Source organism: Vidua macroura, chromosome 12 (genome assembly GCF_024509145.1).
Source record: "Vidua macroura isolate BioBank_ID:100142 chromosome 12, ASM2450914v1, whole genome shotgun sequence".
Classification (NCBI taxonomy): Eukaryota; Metazoa; Chordata; class Aves; order Passeriformes; family Viduidae; genus Vidua; species Vidua macroura.
The window spans coordinates 3,378,440-3,397,046 of NC_071582.1; the positions used below are offsets into that span (position 1 = coordinate 3,378,440).

Here is an 18,607-nt window from a genome sequence, read left to right on the forward strand (position 1 = left end):
GGACCACAGGGTGGTGCTGGATGAGCACAACCCCTGCCCTCAAATCCCCCTGCTGTTGCCCATGTCACACCCACCATCCCATCTTCTGTCTTCCTCCCTCCCCAGCCCAAGCCAACCTCTAAAAATAGGACTGGGAGATTAAATCAGCCAAGGCAGCTCTGTCAGACGGATGAGTCAGAGCCACCATGCTGTTACACTCTGCACCACAGCAATACCAGGGACACCAAGGACTGGATGACACCAGGAAGCACAGTTTGGTCTGAGTTTTATTTGGGATTTGAGAGTGGCAGTGACGTTGCTCTGGCAAAGCCCCTCAGAGTCCAAAGGGAATCCCCTTCAGTGAGCAGCTGGATCCCGTTCTGGCTCCAGCTGAGTGGGTTTTCCAGGGAGGGCTGGTGCTGGAGGCTGCTCTCCTGTCCAGGCAGTGTTAGGAGGGAGGGGAGTGGTCCCAACCCTTGTCAGGCCCCAGTGCTGCCACGAGGGTGTTTTGGGGCAGCCTGGGCTGATTTCTTGACATTCACTTGAAGCAAGGGAAGGTGAAGCCCTCCATCCCCTCGGTGCTGTGCTGCTGCACACACTGGTGGTGAAGAGCTCCGGGTTAAAAACAATCCTTCCTCAAGGGTTGTATTTAACCCGGATTTCCCTTCTCAGGTAGGGGTGTGGTTGCTCTGCTAGACACCACCTGAACAACCTGCTCTTTGCTTCTCACCAGGTGAGAGATTATTCCTTATCCTGCAATGACATCTCAGTTTAATTTTTATTTTCCACACTGCTAAGCCTGTCTTTAAGGAGAGGATCCACTCCGGCATCCCAGCCATCATCCAGCACAGGAAGAGAAGTGTTTCAGTTTTCTGAAGTGCATTAAGTACTTCAAGGAGCCTGCAGTTATCTTTGGCTTTTATACCTCAAACTCTGTCCTTTTGTTCTCCCTGGTGTGTTTTTTTTTTTTTTTCTCTCAAGTAACAGAACTGGTTTTGTGTTATGAGCAGCAACCGCTAACAAGGGTTGGGGAGCACTGACAAACCCTACCCGCACAGAGATGACCTAAAATCCTAATGAAAAACCCCAAACTTCAAAGAGCGAGTGTTGCTTTTCATCTCAATTAAGTTTCTTTTCCTAGGATTGGCTTTCTCAACTTCCTATTAATCTTCCATCAGTTCAGAGTCGGGTTTTAATTTGCAGTAAGAACAAGCAGGGGTGGGAGACCAAAAAGAAGCCATCGCTGTGTGGCCGAGGAGCACCTGGCTTACAAAAACTGACTTTGATTTTGCCCTGTTCTTAAATTAATTGTAGCATTTCCTTTGCAGTCTCATCTTTTTGCAGTGACATCTCAATGTCAGGTTTTCAAGGGTATAAAATCCTGGCTACTAAATCCCACATTGCTCCAATACCATTAGCAGGAGGCACAAACTAGAACTATCCACGATAAAGCACTCGGGGGCTTGGGTTTAAAGAGCATTTGCTAAACCTGGCTTGGAAGGACAATGCCTGGAGCCAGCAAAAGCCACTTAATGAGGGTGTGCTGGGCACAGGTGGAGAAGTCTCTTTAGCAACTTGCTTTGCCGCAGCAATTACTGTAAAAATTTACCATGGAGAGGGTTTCTTTGAAAGCAAAGTGACTCTTGACATTAGAAGTTGAAAGGCCGGTGATTTTGAGAGGAGAATAAGGCTTTTCCTGGGGGGTATGGGGTGTTTGGGGGGTGTAGCCATGCTAGAGGGGTTACATTCTGTTTCTTTGGGACAATCCTGCGCATGGGCATCTCCCTCAGGCACTGGGGGTGCTGCCTCTTGAACTGGGAAGGCAGTTTTTGGGGGGCTAGAGGTGCATCCCCATCACTTCTGTGCCAGTTTCGTGATGAGAGCTTTCCATTCTGACCTCTTCTGCGTGATGTAGGAGGGGGTGAGGAGCTGCAGCAGAGGCTCCATCCGGCCCTGGAAGTACCCGTGGCACAGAGCCTCAGCATTGCAGATCACATACATCCCACAGTCGTAGCTGTTCTGTTGTGCCGGCGCCTTCTCCTCCACAAAGGTGGCTTTGCCCCCTCTTCTTCCCAGAAAGGCCTCCAGTTTCCCTGCCACTTGCTTGGCGTGGACAGAGTTGCATTTACTGTGGGAATCGTAATGGGTGAAGCACTTCTTGTCCCTGAAATAAACCAGTAAGCTCCAGTGGGTGCCCCCAGCAGCCTGGCTGGAGTTGTCATTGATAGGCAGGAACAGCAGCTCCTTGTGGAGAAGGTCCAGCGGCTGGAGGAATATGGCTATTTCTTCCTGACTAAGGGCACACTTGATGAACTGAGCCACCTCAGGGCTGATGAAACAAACACGGTGGCTGAACTCCTGGAACTGCTGGTTGGCGAAGTACTCGAAGGTGAAGCTGATGATGCGGTCGTTGAGCCAGTTCGGGGGCTCCAGCAGGGCCACGTCTGACTGCCTCAGCAGGCTGTCCACATAGCTGAGAACCACGGGATCCATCCTGCGCTGCTCCAGGGAACTGCCAGAGCTGCAAGAGAAAGGGAACACAGGTTGGGAATTGGATCACACCCGGGATACAGCCCACACCTGGATGCAGCCCAACAAACACCTCAAGTTCCTTCTCAGCAGCAGTAAGCAAGAGCCCAGGATTCCAGATGGATATTTGCAGGACCATGAGCAGATGGAGAACACACAGTGTTGGGCTGAGCAGCAACCTACTGTGGCTCCAATGAGATCAGCCTTCCATCCTGAGGATCTGAACCTCACAACAAAGGAGTTTTGGAGCAGTTCCTGCACAGAAACCAGGAGTGATCTAGAAGTCAAGGTGGTGTTTGCATGTCTCAGTGTTTCTTTCACCTGTGCAGTGACAAGCACTGGCGTTCTTTCCATCACTGGTATTCCTCTAAACAAAAACCTTTTTGGGCTGTCTGATAGACATATGGTCCCTTTCTCTAAGCACAGAGTGCCCCAGCTCTGTGCCAGAGGCATGACCTGTTCCAGGAGAACCTGCTGGGCCGCCAGCACAGGAGGGACAGCTGTGACTAAGGAGTAACAAAGCAAGACGAGATCACAAACAAACCAGTTCCCGACCGTGGGAATCTTTATGACAACTCTCTACATAGCCAGAGTAGGACTTAGGAGATTTTCCACAGGGAAATTTGATTTAGAGCCCCTATATCTACCCTGGTTTTCCTTTAGCTCTGACACCCTGCAGCCCTTCCAGGCTTCTCAGTGCTGTAATGCATCCTCAGCCTCTAGATCCTTTCCTGGCCAGGACGGGGCTGGAAATGCCACAACCTGGGACACAGATGACATGGAACTGGTTTTGGCCTCATCCTTCCCTCCTCTGTCCCAAAGGCAGCAAGAAAACGCCTTCAGATTTCTGAAAGCCTCCTGTGAAAGCTCAGAATGATAAGATTACTTTTAATATGATTCACTATAAATAAGTCACCAATTTTCCATCATGATAAAGAAGAATGAAGCAAATGGAGTGTTCTGTTAGGAAGAAGTAGGTTCACACTTCTTATTGTGACATGAATCATGAGAAATAACCCTTCCTGGCCTGGGATGCATAAATTACGGGATTTATCTCTCAAAAATGTTGGCAAGGTCCCCTAGCACGTGACAGGCAAGGAACAGAATGGATGAGCCATGGTCCATGTGTAACACGTGGGAAGGAAGGGCCGAGGTGAGTGTTTGGGGCATTAAACAGCCAGTGAGCGTTTGTGTGTGGCTGGTGGATCCTGGAGATGCCGAGCAGCAGGAGTCACCAGAGGAAGGGAACAGCCCTTGTTTATGCTGAGCCAAACACAATGGTATTTGGACTTGTTTCCAACCTTAATGAGTTCCAACTATTTCCAAGTTCGTGGTGCAAACCCTTGTAGTATAAAAACAAGAAAACCCACCGGAATCCTAGTAACTCCTCAGCCTGCCCAAATACAGCCTGGTTTAAAGATCTGGACATCCTCCAAACATCCTTTTTGGGGGTTTAACATGGGCACTGCTGAAATACTTCTTGTATGTCCCCATGAAATGCCCCAGATTTTTCCTTTACATTGTGTTCTTTCTGCTTCATCTTCTCCTGGACATGTAGAAGTCCAGCCAATAGCTTTCCACTCCAGTCCAAATGGGATTAAGGGCGAGGGAAGCGTGTGTCCCGTGCTCTGTTAATCTTCCACTCTGCAGAAACATAGTTGTCTTTTTTTTTTTTTTTTTTTTTTTTTTTTTTCTGTCATGACATTTGGCAGGTTCCTCCAGTCAGGAAGGAGAGTGCAAGTGCTTAATTGCCACTAGCTACTACTTTTAATTTTATTGCCATCTGGTATTTGTGAAACTGCCTGTGAATTCTGTGGGATGACTCACCACATGCAGCTCCAAGGAAAACCCTTGGGAGGCTCCCTCAGAGCCAGGTCAGGTAAGCAGCGAGGACCAAAACAAAGTGGTGGGGCTGTGAAAAGCCACTGGTGAGGTGGCTTTGGGAGAACCTCCCAAGAGCTAAAGATGGATCTGCAGAGGAGACAGGACGTGGATCTGAGCCTCTGAGGAGTGTTGAAATCCCAACGTGGACTGGGAGCAGCTCTGCTCAGCCACAGCAAGGACTCTCTTCCTGAAGGCTCAGGCACGCTCTGTTCAGTTTCCATAAAAATAGGAATAAATACTGGCACAGGCCTGGACCATTTGCTGGAAGTTGCCAACAAGTGTCTTGCTGGTTCATTTTATTTGCATATTAGTAGTTGGAATTTGTGCAAACTCCCTGGAATCCTCAGCTCCTCCAAGGGATTTCAGCTGCCCCATTTCCAATGCTGAGACGAGGAAACCGGGGAGAGAGAAAGGAACATTTCCGTACAAACACCATCATTTCATTTACAGATTTGAAAATGGTGCTGTGTTGCATCAATAGGGCAAGAGGTCAAGCTTCCCTCACTGAAGTTATAATAATGAAACAAATCAGCTGCTGACATTAGTGCGAGTTCAATCCATAAATGGATGAGGCTCCTTCGTGTCCGGACACAATGCAAAGCCTGTGTTTTCCAACACTTGACCAAAAAACACCCCAAACCCATCATTTTCACACCATTAAAGACAACAACCCTCTGCAGGTAATTGTTGAAAGCACTTGAGAGCCATGGAATGAGACTTCTCAGTCACTGAGCGTAAAAAGGCAGTGACAGAGCAATGGGAGTGTGAACTAAGGATGAATCAGATTCCTAAAGTCTATTTTAATAAATTAAAGGTTCTAAGAACCTCCAGAGTGAATAGTTTAAGGTGACACGTCACTAGAGACCTAGACCTGTTCCTCATTTAAAGAACATGGAGGTAAATAGGAAAAAATCACCTGGAAGACAAAAAATCCAGACTTTATCAGGGAGCAGGAGGAAGGACAGAGAAGGTTTAGTCTTTTAAAGATCAAGAGTAAAAGACCTTTTGGTGTAACTTTCTTTTCACTTTTCCTGGAAAGATGGGGTTTAGATACCATGTCTGGATAGTTGTTAATGGAGCAAGTTCAGACAAGGAACATTCATTTCTATTTACCAGCAGGAGCCAGGCTGGGTGACACCTGAATCTCTGGACTTATGTGTTTCCTGACAGAGCCAGAGGAAAAACTCACGGAAAATTAAACAACTCGGAACGGAACGGAAGCATAGTTATCTCCTTTTTTGTTAAATATAAATAATCTCTCTGCAGCTGTAGGTTATAATTCTTGTATGATACAAGAACATCCCACTTCTGAAGGTTCAACAGGCCATGAGTGCTGAAATCAGAGGAAAATACTCCAAGCTCTGTACTCACTATGCCCAAACTTCTTTGTTCTGGACAAATTCCCCAAACCAGAGAATCTGCAACCAAACTCAGAACCTCTCTTGGTGTCACAGCATGAAACCATGAGCCACAGGAACAACACACAATGTTTTTTTCTCTCCAGGATGGGGTTGACCAAAACCTGGAGTTTAACAGGGAAAAACCCCTCAGCGATCAGAAGGCCTGAGGATGAGCGATGGCCCCGGGAATTCCCAGAGGTACCGGCAGGATTGGTGCCGATGGGATCCCAGCTCAGATCCTTAACCCGAACGCCGATGCACTCACCTCTCACCTCCCACAGAAAGGGTCTAATCCAGGGAGCAGCAGGAAGCACAGGGGGGGGAATGTAACTTGCCTGAAAGACCTGGAGGTCACAGGAATTTGGTCAGGAGTGGGAATTCGGTCAGGGGAAGCGATTCGGGGTGTCCCACGCCCCACGGAGGAGGAGCAACGTGCTGACCCCGAGCCTGACCCCGAGCGTCTCCCGGCGCTCCGGTGCCGGGATCAGAGCACGCCAGCAGCCCCGGGAAGATCCCGCTCATCCCATCGCTGCTTTTATGTGAATAAACGGGAATTATGGGCCAGGAGAGGGTGCACCCGGGCCAGGCACAGGGTCAGAGCCTGGCTGGGGTGGGAGCAGGGATCATCCACAGGACCGTAACACACTTCCACTCCCTTACTCATTTTACCCTTTTTTTCCCCTTAAAACGCGAGCTTGAAGCTTCCGGGCCCGAGGCCGGCCAGCACCGACCCCCGACGGCTGAGGCCGGCGCGACCCCCGGGCACGGCGCCCCGCGCCGGGTCCTTGCCGGGACCTTACTAGCACCATGTCCCACCATGTCCCGCCGTGTCCCGCCGTGTCCCCCCGTTTTCCTCCCGTGTCCCCCCGGGTCTCACTCGCCGCCTCATCGCCCGTCGCCGCCGCCGCCGCTCGGTTACCGCGCACTGCCGTAAAGCGTCCGCGTCGTAACGACAGGGGGCGTATCCACGGGGCGTGGCGGCGGGCACCTCCCTCCCCGCCTGCCTCCGCCGGGCGGGCGCGTGAGAGCGGCGCGCGCGCGCGGGCAGTCGGGCAGCGCCCGGGCGGCGGCGGTAGGCGGCGGGAGCGCCCGTCCGCACCCCCCCGCACCCCCCCCTTCCCGGGACCCCCGGACCTCCCTTAGCACCGACCCCCGGGACCTTCCTCAGCATCGACCTCCGGGACCCTCCTCAGCACCCACCCTTGGGACACTCCTCACCACCCACCCTCCTCAGCGCAGACCCTCGGGACGTCTGTTCAGAACCGACCTCCTTCAGCCAACGACCCTCGGGACCCCCCCTCAGCGGCGGCGGAGGCTGCGGCCGCGGGCGAGGGATGCGCCGCGCCCCGACACCCAGGTAAGCGGTGGCGGCGGCAGCGGGGAGCGGAGCGGGGCGGGGGCCTCCGGTGCGCGCGTGAGGTGGGAGCGGCGGGGCGGGGGTCGTGAGGCGAACCCCGCCGGAGCATCGCGGGGCCGACGTGAGCCTTTGTTCGGCGGAGGAGGGCGAGTCTCCCCGGCGTCGTGGGGGTCTGCCCGGTGTCGGGGGGTCCTCCCGGTGGTGTGGGATCCTCCCCGCCTGAGCCGCCCCCGGTGGGTGCGCGGTGCGGGGCAGCCCCGCGTTCCTCCCCCTCTCCTCCGCCCCATGCACGGGGTTTCACCGCTCGGTGCCGCTCACCCCCATCGCGGGTGGTTGGACACTCAGAATATGGAAAAACCAGCCTGGGGGGGAGGAGATTTACCTCAGAGGCTTCCCCAGTGTCACCAGTGGGGCCGTGGGCTGTAGCCCTGAGTGTGGCAGTAGCCCTGAGGCCACGGCTATGGACATCGCGACGGGAGCAGGTCGCGGTCGCCCGCGGACGCCCCGTGGCTCCGGCAGCCCGGTACGCCACTCAGTGCCATTCCCGAGCACCCATCAGCCGTTCCCACCCGTCGGAATGAGGTATATCTGGATTTGCTTAGCACACTGTTAGACTTCACGGCAGTTCCCACCCTTGCACGCCGGACCCCTGTGGGAGCACTGCTCCTCCGCAGGTTAAAAGAGTCGATTTTTCTTTCTGGAATTTTCCTAAACGTAGCCAAAACGGCCTTTGCTTTATCCCAAAAAAATAAACCCTCTCCTACGTGACCTGCGCTAGGACCTGCCGTGAGTTCAGAGCCGGGCTTTTGGCCACTCTTCTGCTTCTCGATCGGCTTTCTCCTCCATTTACATTTTCCTTAATTTAGCCCCAAACCAAGCCGAGGCTGATAAAGTGGGGAGCGTGAGCTCAGCAGAAATCATGGCTTTCCCATTCCGCGCTGCAGCGCGGTCCCTGCCCATCGGCGGATCAAAAAAATAATCACGTAGCGGCAGAGGAAGGAGATTTGCTGCTACGGGAGGAAAACCGGAGCGGTGTCTCACTCAGTCGATAACCAAAGGCTGTAATAAATCGCTCTGCAAATAGATTGCTAGGTGGAGAATTGGGTTTCTGGCTGGCTCAAGTGCTTTCCTGACTCTTTTCCCATGGGACTGCTAGGAAATGACAGGGGAGCGTTGTGTTCCTATGGAGAGGTGCATGGATGCTGCGGTGACGGGCTGTGAATCTTTAAGCACGACCTAACAAATCTGACCTTATTCATAAACTCCGGCTAGGTCAGAGCCTGCGTTATTCCTGAAGAGCATCATCTTTTCAGCCCCTTGCCATACAGTCACACGATTTCCCCTATGTCCTTGAGTAAACTCACCCATTTCAATGGCTTTTCTCATTTTTATATTTTATTTAATTGAAATAACAGGGGTTTTCATGCCTTTTCCCCCTCATTAAGGCTTTCCCAGCCTTTGCCTTCCCTTCTGGCTGTAATTTTTGATCCCCAAGACCATTTTGGAAGCTGTCAGTCAGGCGGCTGATGTCAGGGAAGGTAATTCAGCAGCCCCAGCACACAACTAATAAGCTTTAGTTTCCTGGGCTATCAATGATGATGCAACTTCATATTTTTTATTTATTTATGTCTTTATTGTGATCAATGCATAAATCCAGGTGGCTTTAGAGATTTTTCCTCTGTGTTGAAAGGCCTGGTGTCCATCAGCAGCACTTGGAAAAAGCTTTATTGGAATTCATCATGTATTTAAAATGTAGATCTGTTTTGTGAAGTTATTTGTTCTCTACATCCTCTGCTCCTGTTATGATTTATAAACTCCACATTTTTAGCTTTTTTTTCCTCCTCATTTTGGGTGGGGAAGCTGCATTTTCAGGTTCCAGGTATCAAATGCCTGACATGACTGCTGCTGTTACAGCATCTTTCACAAGCACTGGTACTAAACCACTCAGACAATCAAACCTTTGGGATCCTTTACTAGGAAAACGTGAATGCTTTATGCCTAAATTATTTGTGTCTGGGATGTTTATGGTGCGGTTCATGAGCATTGATCAGGTTTGCAGGAAAACCCCTGAAAATGTCAAGCACCTGAGTTCGGGCAATTGGGCAACTCAAGTTACCTGTGCAGCCTTAATTTAGCTCATGTCAAAGTATGGCTCTACTTGAAATCCTCATCCCCTGCTTGATTTCTGGGAGAGCAATATTCTGCTCTGGATGGAAGAACAGATTGCTCCTTCCCATGCCTGCAAGTCAACAGGGGGAGTACTGGGAGCACAGGCACAGTGCTGGTCCCTCCACTGGTTTTGCAGCTTGGCACCACCAAACTGGCAAGGAAGACCAGGGCTCACCATCACAGCCTTGAGACCACAAGTGTCCTGTAGTCTTGAAGCTTAAATGCCTCAAGTCTGAGGAAACCAGGAGCAAACGTCCAGTGTCTGAAAGGGGTGTACAAGAAAGCCAGAGAGGGACTCTTCATCAGGAACTGTAGTTCCAGGACCCAGGGGAATGGCTTTGCACTGCCACAGAGCAGGGTTAGATGGGATATTGGGAAGAAGTGATTGGCTGAGAGGGTGGTGAGGCCCTGGCACAGGCTGCTCAGAGAAGCTGTGGCTGCCCCATCCCTGGAAGTGTTCCAGGCCAGGTTGATGGGGCTTGGAGCAACCTGGGATAGTGGCAGATGTCCCTGCCCATGGCAGAGGGTGGAACAAGACCAGCTTTTAAGGTCCCTTCCAGCCCAAGCCAGTCTGGGATTCTGTCATTCAAGTGTGACCAGAGAGTTTCCGAGTCATTTGGAGTGGTTGGTTTTGGTGAGTGTAGTGTGGCCATTTTCTGCCCAGTTCTAGTTCTTGCTCTAAACCGTGCAACTTTTGAACTCAATTCCTTTAAAAATACATTTATGAGAGAGCAAACAAGGTCATTGAACCACTGGAAGCATCTTAGCCGGTCAAACTTGATTTCAGAAATTCCTGCATCCCCTCAGTTTGTAAATAAAAGGGAATTTTTGTTCATGCTTGCACGTGAAACACCAGGGTTGAAGGCATGTTTGTTGTGTCGTTGATGAAGCTCCCAGCTTGGGCCTGGACTCTGGCTCCCTGAGATGGGCTGGGTGCAGGTTTCAGCTTTGGAACATGGTGTTTTTTTTGTGTTGAGGTTTAAAAGAGCATCTGAATTTCTCAGGCTTTGTCCTGCGTGCCAGCGTTTGCTCCACTTCCTCTTGAGTGAACGGGATTTCTCCCCTCTCGACAAAGTAAACATGAGCATAAATATTTAAAGGATCACAGTTCAAGTTTGCAAATTGGAGACTTTCTCTAGCATTCCTTTGGACAAAAGCAGTAGCATAGGAGATTTGCGATGTGTCTGGGTACTTCCCTGCTTTGGGGAGAAGCTGGGTAATTCTTTGGGCAAAACAATTCATGCTGCAAAACTGCTCTGCCAAGTTTTCAGGCTACATGGCTGGGATTATCACAAAGCTTGGGTTTCTTATGAAATTTTAAGGACAAAATGCTGCGGATGGGATATCTATGGATCATTGGAATTGAGATTTTTTTTGTGGAATTTTATTTTTCTTTTACACAGGCCAAATTTTTCCATAGGTTTTGGGTATATATGTGATGGCACAGGTGTTCAGAGTTGAGACTATAGAAACCAAACATGTGAAACTCTTGCCAGATAATGGATAAAAACAGGAAAAAAGGGAAATGGAATAGTCTTTGTTTTTTGTTTTTTTTTGTGTGACTCTTTAATATTAAATCTTGTGCAATGTTTGACACGTCGAACACCATGGTAACATATACATCTCACTCCTGTGATTGTGTCAATGTCTTAACCTCTGTGTCTTGGAATTAAACTTTTAAAAGTGGAACTTAACAAACCACTTGACTTCAGAAAATATGAAAATTCAGGAGGGAAGGCTATTGAACACGGATTTTTAGAGTTGAATTGATTTTTGTATCTGTTTTTAAAATACTATCAATAGTTCTAGTTTTGTTAGACCTTGTGGTAGCGTTTTTCTGTCTGTGGGGAGGAATCTATGGATCCCTTTTTCACAGGTACCTGTGGAAGAATCTTACAGGTGAGGTGAGAGTTCCATGTCTTTGCTGCAATGGCTTTTTATTCCTAACAAATCCCTCATGATCTTAAGGCTGCCTCTGAAGGAGGGGAATGTAGGCTCACCTGGGTCAGAAGGGAACTCAAGAGGTCTCTTGGTCCAAAATCCTGCTTCCTGCAGCAGGATTGTCTTCAAAGTCAGATCGGGTTTTGCATGGCTTTAGGTGTCTCATGTCAGTTGTCTTCCACCTGTGGTTTGTGGGCTGCAGCAGGAGAAGGGAAATGAAGTGGTTTGAGCTGTATTAGGTGGGAAGTGTCCAAGCAGAATGAGATCATCCATGACCCACTGCTTGCAGAGCGTAGTATTCCACTTGCAGCCTATTAAACTGCTGCTTCCCACTGCCTTTCCATGAGTTCATGAAGCTGGTATAGTCACAGGCTCCAGCTGAAAGAGGATCTGGCCTGGCTGAAATTAGTTTTGGGAGAAAAACAGGGATAGTCCAAGTCCATTTACTGATAATCAGAATGAAGCTGGCAAGTGGCTCCACAGTGTTTTGGTGGAAACTCCTCAGAGATTTTCTAGGCAAAATGAAATAAATAAATACCTGTGCTTTAAGGATTACTGTTATTCTTCTGATTACTTCTGCTGTTCAAGTCTTGCAGTGCAGTTTCTCATTAGGCATGGATGGGCATCCCTTTGGAGGGGGATGAGATGTCTCTTTGTGTAGGGTTTTCATGTGCCTTTGGCTATTCACACTGTGCCAAACCATGGTTAGACAAAGCCATGGGTCAGAGTTTTGGGCTCTGTTGGTGTTTTTTGTCAGCCCTTTTTTAGAGTTTTGCTAAGAGCCTCATGAAGAAACAGAGCGTGGTCTTCAGCCAGGCAAATTTTTTGCCAAGGGAGATGGGACTCGGGAGTGGAAAGGCCATGGTGCACTAAGGATGCTCGGGGTAGGATGGCAGAGAGGCTGGGTCATGTTGATGCCATAATGGAAAATAAAGAAGATAGGAGCTACAGGAGCTGATGAGGCAGCCGATTATCCTGGGCAGATGTACAGTGTGTCCAGTTTTGGGTATAGATACCTGTGCTGTGTCTGCATTAAGCACCCAGATACAAGCTTGAAGTTTGCTTGGACCCTTTGAGATCAGCCTCTATCCTCCCAAGGAATATTGATATTCCTTAGTTGCATCCTTTGTCCGTTGATGGGAGATCATATGTGGGGAGCTCAGCCAGCTGTGTCTCATCCCAGCTCTCATTTCACTCACCTACAGAGTTATGTTGCTTTTTTTGCAGCTACATGCCTGACTTAAAACAAGATGCAGGCACAGCTCTGCTGTGGTCTCCTGTCATCTCTCTGTTGGCTTGTGGTGTGCTTTTAAAGATCTCGGCCAGGTCATGGAAGAAGTTTATGAAATCCCTGTTGGTGTTACAGCCCTTAGGGATAGGCTGGCTCTATGTATAGGTGGTCCCTTTTGAGGGGAGGGCTGCACTGGACCTTTTCAACCCTGATAGTTTTGGTGGTTCCAACTGTCTGCTCAGCTTCTCTTGGAAAAATCGTCTTGGTTTCCATCTGTGTGACTTGCAGGAGTTACTGCAAATCCCTGTTAGGAGCAGTGGGGAGCAGAGCAGGGGACTGTCCTGCTTGGATGCTGCGTGAAGTAGCAAAGGAAAAACATAGTTTAAAATAAACAAATGCTTTGGTTACCCTCTTTAATTGTAAAAATAGCCAAAATATGTGGGTTTCAATATAATTTTTGGGTCTTATTTGCTGGTATCTTCACCTTGAATCACTTCTGGCATCACCCAGATGACCTTAAATCCTAGAGTTACTCTTCAGATGCCTGTTCTGGGTCTTGGCTTTTTTCCATCATGCACAGATAATCTGACAGCCTCTGTGCTGTTTTTTAATCAAAATTGTTTGAACTGTATTCTATTTCTTGCAAAGCATGACCTTTGAAAAGGTAGAGGATCCTGGATATGCTGTATCATGGCTGAGCACTGATGGAAGAGGAGTGTTTAATCCAGATAGATCCATCTTTGGAAAACCTGAGCTTTAAAACCAGCTCAGACTATGAATGCTTTTGATAGACCGCCAAGAATTCTTTTATTGTATTCAGCATCGACATGGTTGGTTTTGAGGGATGAACTTAAAACAAGTTAACTGAAAATATTTACTTTAATAGACTTCCGTAACTCTACTGTCTTTTCATACTTCACGTAAATACATAGACCAAAATAAAAATTCTCCTAAATGTTGCCATTTAAACTTTTATGGCACTTGTCTATAAACTGTTAGGTTGGTTTGTGCTTGTTGGGTGCACAGGAGAGCCTCCCCGGGGAGGAATTAGTAAATGATTTAATTGTTAAGGAATGTGGTCCCATTAGGCAAAAAAAAAAAAAAAAAAACAAAAAAAAAAAAAAAAAAAAAACACCAACCAAAAAAAAAAACCACGGACCACAGTGGATCGTTAGAAATATTGTGCTTGATTAAAACAATGCTGAGCAATTTGTAATGATTTTTTTAAATAAATGGAAGAGGCAAGTTATGTGGGTAAATAACCCTTCTGGAGGTTTCTTTGAGTGCAGAAGAGCCAGTCTCTGCTCCTTAATTCACCAATTGCTTCATAAATGAGGCATCATTATGTGGAATTTGTTGCTGTTGGTGGTGGCAAGGATGGCTGAACTGCTCCAGCTCAATAAAGGGATTTGGAGAGATGTTTAAAAGCAGAGCCACTGTTTCTTTTGCTTCTTTTCATCCGAAAATAAAGATCCAGCCCTGCTGCCAAGGGATGTGGCGGGCCCAGGCGCCTCCCTTGGGATTCGGGCCCCACGTTTGTGGAGTGCGGTGAAACGTCTGGCTGAGCAACGAGGGCACTCTCTGGGTTTCCTCCTTCCCGGCCAGACCGTGGCACAAACAACCTGCACGGGCAGGCGCCGGCCTTCCCTGTTAGGAGAGCTGGGGCGGCCATCGCTGCCGATAATCTTATCCGGAGGCACTTCACTGTGCCTGGCAGGTAGGCAAGGAGATAGGAGGACAATGCAGAGCAGAGGTCAGGTTTGAGGTGCCTGCAGCAGATAATGAGGAATCTTAAGAGTTTTCCTCAGCTATGAAGAGAATGAACTTTACCAAAAGCAACGGAGGAGTCTGTCTGAATCCACAATTCCTTTTGCTGCTCACTGCTTAACCTCGCTTGACTCCAGGGGTTGCCAAGTGCACTATGACTTGTCAGAGCATTTGTTTCAAAACGTAGTTCCCTTATCCAAATGCATCTCTGATCTCACTGCAATCCACAGGGATTTGATTAAGGAGTTTATTAACGTTGATAAACATTAGCAGCAGTATTTCTTCTTCTATCTTTAAGAAATAACTTGCCAAGAAAGATGACTTGGCAGCTGTTGCCTGTTCCTTGTCCCACCAGTTTTGTCTAAAAGACATGGACTTGTGCATTGTTCCAGGCTCCAATCTCTTTGTAATTCCAGGTGGGAGCTGTTGCCTTTCAGTGTTCTGTTTCTGAGTTCAGCCATCCTATGCTGTGTTTTTTCATTTTTGTGATTGAAATACCCCTCTAGACCCATTGCTGTTCATCTGGGGTGAACAATACAATACTTATGAGGAGAGAAATATATTAAAAAACCTGAAGAGCACTTCCAGCAAATGTGGTAAGGAGAAAAAATGGGTGCAAAGGTTCATTTCTGAGGGACTGAGAATTCATTCTCCTACCTAAAAGTCTTTGCTGAAACAAGGGGAAAAAAAAATCCCTACTTGAGTATTTTCCTGTTCCCACAGAGGGAAGGTGTGAATCTCACCCAGGATTTGCTGGCTTGGATTTAGCAACATTAGGGGTTTCCTCATTTTTTTTTTTTTCTCTTCAGCTCAGCTGCTTGAAGGCTGCTTTCGTTTTTGTTTTGTCAGGGAAGATGTGAAACCTGAGGAGCAAAAATGAAATGAGATGTTTAACGCAGTTGTTGCAGTCTAAGGAGTGGCCCTGCATGAGACTTTTTCAATTGCAGACAAAACTAATTAGAAAGTCAGTCTGAAAGTAGCTCAGTTTGATATTCATGGTTCAGACTGCGTGGTGGGGAGATTGTGACCTTCTGTCTAGTGTTGAGTCTATTTTTAATAAAAGTGGAATCCTTGAGAGACTATCTCAGAAAAATAATTGGAAATTAAAACCTGGAGACATGGATTTACAATGGTGTGGGTGCAGTTTTTCTGTGTATTTTGAAGGTTTTTTCCCTTGAGCACAGACTATCCTCTGCACTGAGAAAGGTGTTGGGTTTTTTTCTCTTCTTGTAGGACTGGATCAACTTTCTTTTCTGTTTTGGGAGCATTAATCTACATACTTTCTTTTCAGGTATGCTCTTCAGGGGCTGCGAGGGGGCAGGTATTCAAAAAACTTGAACAATTTTCCTTAGGTGAAGGATCATTACAGGTTCAGGTGCTGCCGTTATTAGCGAGACTCCTGCCAGCTGCAGTTTAATTTTCCAAATGTCTAAATGTTGAAATTCCAGATTGTTACACAAGTATGTATGTTGGTGTGCTTTGAGAGGCTGGAACTCTGGACTGCTGGGATAATTCTTAGCTAATGATGTTGATGGTTTTGAAGAGAATGTCAGTCTGCAAAGTTAATCAGCAAAATCATAAAAAAATTCAACCTGTTTGGTTTCTAATGTAATGCGGTTGCACCATGTAATGTGGTTGCAAAATGATTGTAAAGCTGCCAAGTCAAGTGGGAGAATTGAGCAGAAAATCGTGACATAGGGACCTGGTGCACACCAGGAGACCTCGAGATGCTTGTCCTGGTGGGCATCTTCTTCAGGAGCAGCCCATTGCAATGGGTGGCCTTGGAACCTTGGAGATGGGGGAAGCAACGTGGAGGAAAACAAAACTCTAACCAGAGACATTCCTCTGGTTTAGTTTTGGATTGTGCTAGCTGGAGTATCATCCTTTATGGAGGACTGAGACAGAAGGTGCTGTGGTGGCACTGAGGACCTGGGTTAGGCCATATTAAACCTGAGATCATCCCATGTGTTTTCACCGGTGTCGCTGGGATCTTCTGCTTCATCCTGTGCTTCCTGGTGCTCAGCAGCTCTGAAATCTGGACATGAACTGGGTTTTGGGGGGTTGTTTTGGCTTAGTTTTGGGGGGTTTTTGCTACTGGTGTGGTGTTTTTTTTGTTTGCTTTCTTTTTTTTTCCCCTTAATACCTAAAAATACACCCAGCTCCAGTCACCTGGTAGGAATCACCTATTGTAGAGGCAAGTAGGGAAGTAAAATCTCTGTGGTGACATTTGCTTGCTGATAAGAGTATTTTTTTAAATGCATTTCTGTTCCTCATTCTCAACATGCCTTTTAATTCCTCAAGAAAAAAGGTGTGGGGCCTTCTGGTGCCTTAGTGGAGATTGGAATCCTCTGTGTTTGGCATGTGCAGAGATCCACAGGGGAAGTCTTGGGTGTGTGAAGTTGGGGTGGGCAGCTATGCAACTGTGTGTTATTTTGAGGAAAACAAGTATTTTGCTCATGTTACAAAGTACGGCTGAGGGATTAGCGTTGCAGGTGAAATTTTGGGTTACCTGCTTTACTCACCATAATGTGCAGAAAAATTATCAATACACATTTGATCTTGCCTTTTTTTTTTTTTTTTTTTTCAATTCTTAAAGCTTTTATTGTCCTTAAGTTGTTGATTTTTGGGCAAAAACAATATGAGGCAGTCGCTGTGGTCTGCAGGGTGGGGCTCGGTAAGGTCTTGTTGCTGATTCCCTTCTCTGGGAAGGGCTAATTATAGAGACAAACTGGGGAAGGAAGAGAACGGGGTCAATTAGAGCATCCAGCACAGTTTCCTTTAAATTAGAGGTTGGGCTGGAGAGATAAAAAAAACCAAACCCCAGCGTTAAAGAGGCACAGAGTAAGACTTGAAATGCTCTGCTGCACAGCGAGCTCAGCAGCTACAGCAGATGTCCTGCAGTTTCAATTTTAAGTAAAGAGCATGTTGAATTAGGAGTTTTACTGCCAGAATTACCAAATTCAGACAGACGAGATGTTGCTACTGCTTTTATTCTTTAATATGCTTTTGGCTTGCAGTAGGTCGTGATAGTGAATGAAGCAAAGGAATAGCTTGCCCCTCTGTTGATTAAAATGGATTTTGTGGGAAAAAGGGTATTAATTTTAAGTCTTTAATGCTCAGAATGTTGTATTTTCATAAAAAGACTACCTACATCTTTGTACATGTCACATGGATCAGTTTTGTATGTGTTTTATCCCTTGTTGGAGAGGCCACTAGGGCTCAACTTTTTTTTTCTTGGAGCTGTCTTATGGGTTTTAAAGTTTTTTTTCCGTGGATTTATGTATAAGATAACTCAGATTAGAGGACACAATATTTGAAGATATGGTGCAGACACCGTACAAGCTCTGGGCTCAGAGCTGTGCAGGTGTGGAAAGCAGTAAACCCCAGTGCCAACTGGAATTCATGCAAATCAGTGAAAAATCAGAAAAGCTTTTATGGTGCTCTTCCCAAATGATCCTCTCAGTCCCTTAACACCCTCTTTCCTCAGTTTTTAGGGCAAAGCCATGGTTGGCAGACCCTCCCCATGTCTGCCGGGTATATTTGCTTCCCCTTTGCCAGATTGCCTGCCTGGCAGTGTGCAATTACCGGGAATCGCTGTGCACAAAGGGAGATGGCAGAGCCGGGAGAAAAACCCCATAACTTCATCTGAATGTTTCAATCCAGATTGGCAGGTTCCTTCTGCCGGTGGTGTGACTCATCCTGGGCTTCCTCACTGGAGGCCACTACTGGCAGGGCATCAAAGGAGCAGCCCGTGCTTCCAGACTGGAGCTGAACCAGGATCTTCCTGGAGCAAGGGCTGTTTTTCTGGTCCTGGGATCTCTTGATGTGCAGAAGGTGGTGAGATGCTCTCAAATCCCAAGGGAACTGGTGATAAATTTGATGAATTCATGCTGAGGGTAAGAAGGGTTTCTTCTTGCTGCTTTGAGCAAGGCACATGCCTGTCCAGAGGGTCCTGCCCAACTGGGGATGGGCTGGGAAAGGCCCTTTGAGGTCAATGACACAACCAGCAGAACAGTTTGTTCACTTCTGGTTTCTCGGGTAGAGCTGATATGCAGGGGTTTAGTGTGGCAGTTAGGAAATTCTTCAGCAAGGAAGGAAATTTTTATTTTTCCTGAGGGCATAGGTAGAGGTATTCTTTGCTCATGACTATGGTGCAGCAGAGACCCCTATCCTCCTCTCCTTCATTCTGCTGGTAAAGCTGACTATATATATGCTTCTCCCTTGTTTTTGGTTCAATCAACTTAGCTCTAAATCTTTGAAAGACTAACCTTTTTTTTTCATTTGGAGCAAAAACTGAGCAGCTCCACCAAGTTTAGAATTGTGCCACCAGGACCTAGGAGAGCATGCAGG

At 47.6% G+C, this 18,607-nt stretch overlaps 2 protein-coding genes across 10 annotated transcripts in view; one reads left to right on the forward strand and one right to left on the reverse strand.

Moving 5' to 3' along the window:
- Positions 1-248: 248 nt before the first annotated feature.
- SENP8 (SUMO peptidase family member, NEDD8 specific) lies at positions 249-6,754 on the reverse strand. 3 transcript variants are annotated; one of them, XM_053988454.1, is made up of 3 exons: positions 6,670-6,722; positions 6,058-6,136; positions 249-2,500 (listed from the first exon to the last, which is right to left on the reverse strand). In XM_053988454.1, exon 3 carries the CDS (start codon positions 2,470-2,472, stop codon positions 1,834-1,836), a length of 639 nt encoding a protein of 212 aa, XP_053844429.1. In that variant the 5' UTR covers positions 2,473-2,500; positions 6,058-6,136; positions 6,670-6,722; the 3' UTR covers positions 249-1,833. The 3 variants fall into 3 exon arrangements, with proteins under 3 accessions (XP_053844429.1, XP_053844430.1, XP_053844431.1); XM_053988455.1 differs by lacking the exon at positions 6,058-6,136 and having other exon boundaries at positions 6,670-6,754; XM_053988456.1 differs by lacking the exons at positions 6,058-6,136; positions 6,670-6,722 and adding an exon at positions 2,582-2,600.
- A 138-nt stretch (positions 6,755-6,892) lies between these two features.
- Positions 6,893-18,607, forward strand: part of MYO9A (myosin IXA) — a 171,241-nt gene continuing 159,526 nt past the window's right edge. For all 7 annotated transcript variants that reach the window (XM_053988384.1, XM_053988388.1, XM_053988386.1 and 4 more), the window contains exon 1: positions 6,893-7,149. The gene's annotated coding sequence lies outside the window, so the exon portion shown is untranslated. The remainder of the gene's footprint in view (positions 7,150-18,607) is intronic.

Bases quoted from the DNA above. Each gene is read 5' to 3' on its own strand.
- SENP8 (XM_053988455.1), bottom strand. From the start codon at position 2,472: ATGGATCCCGTGGTTCTCAGCTATGTGGACAGCCTGCTGAGGCAGTCA.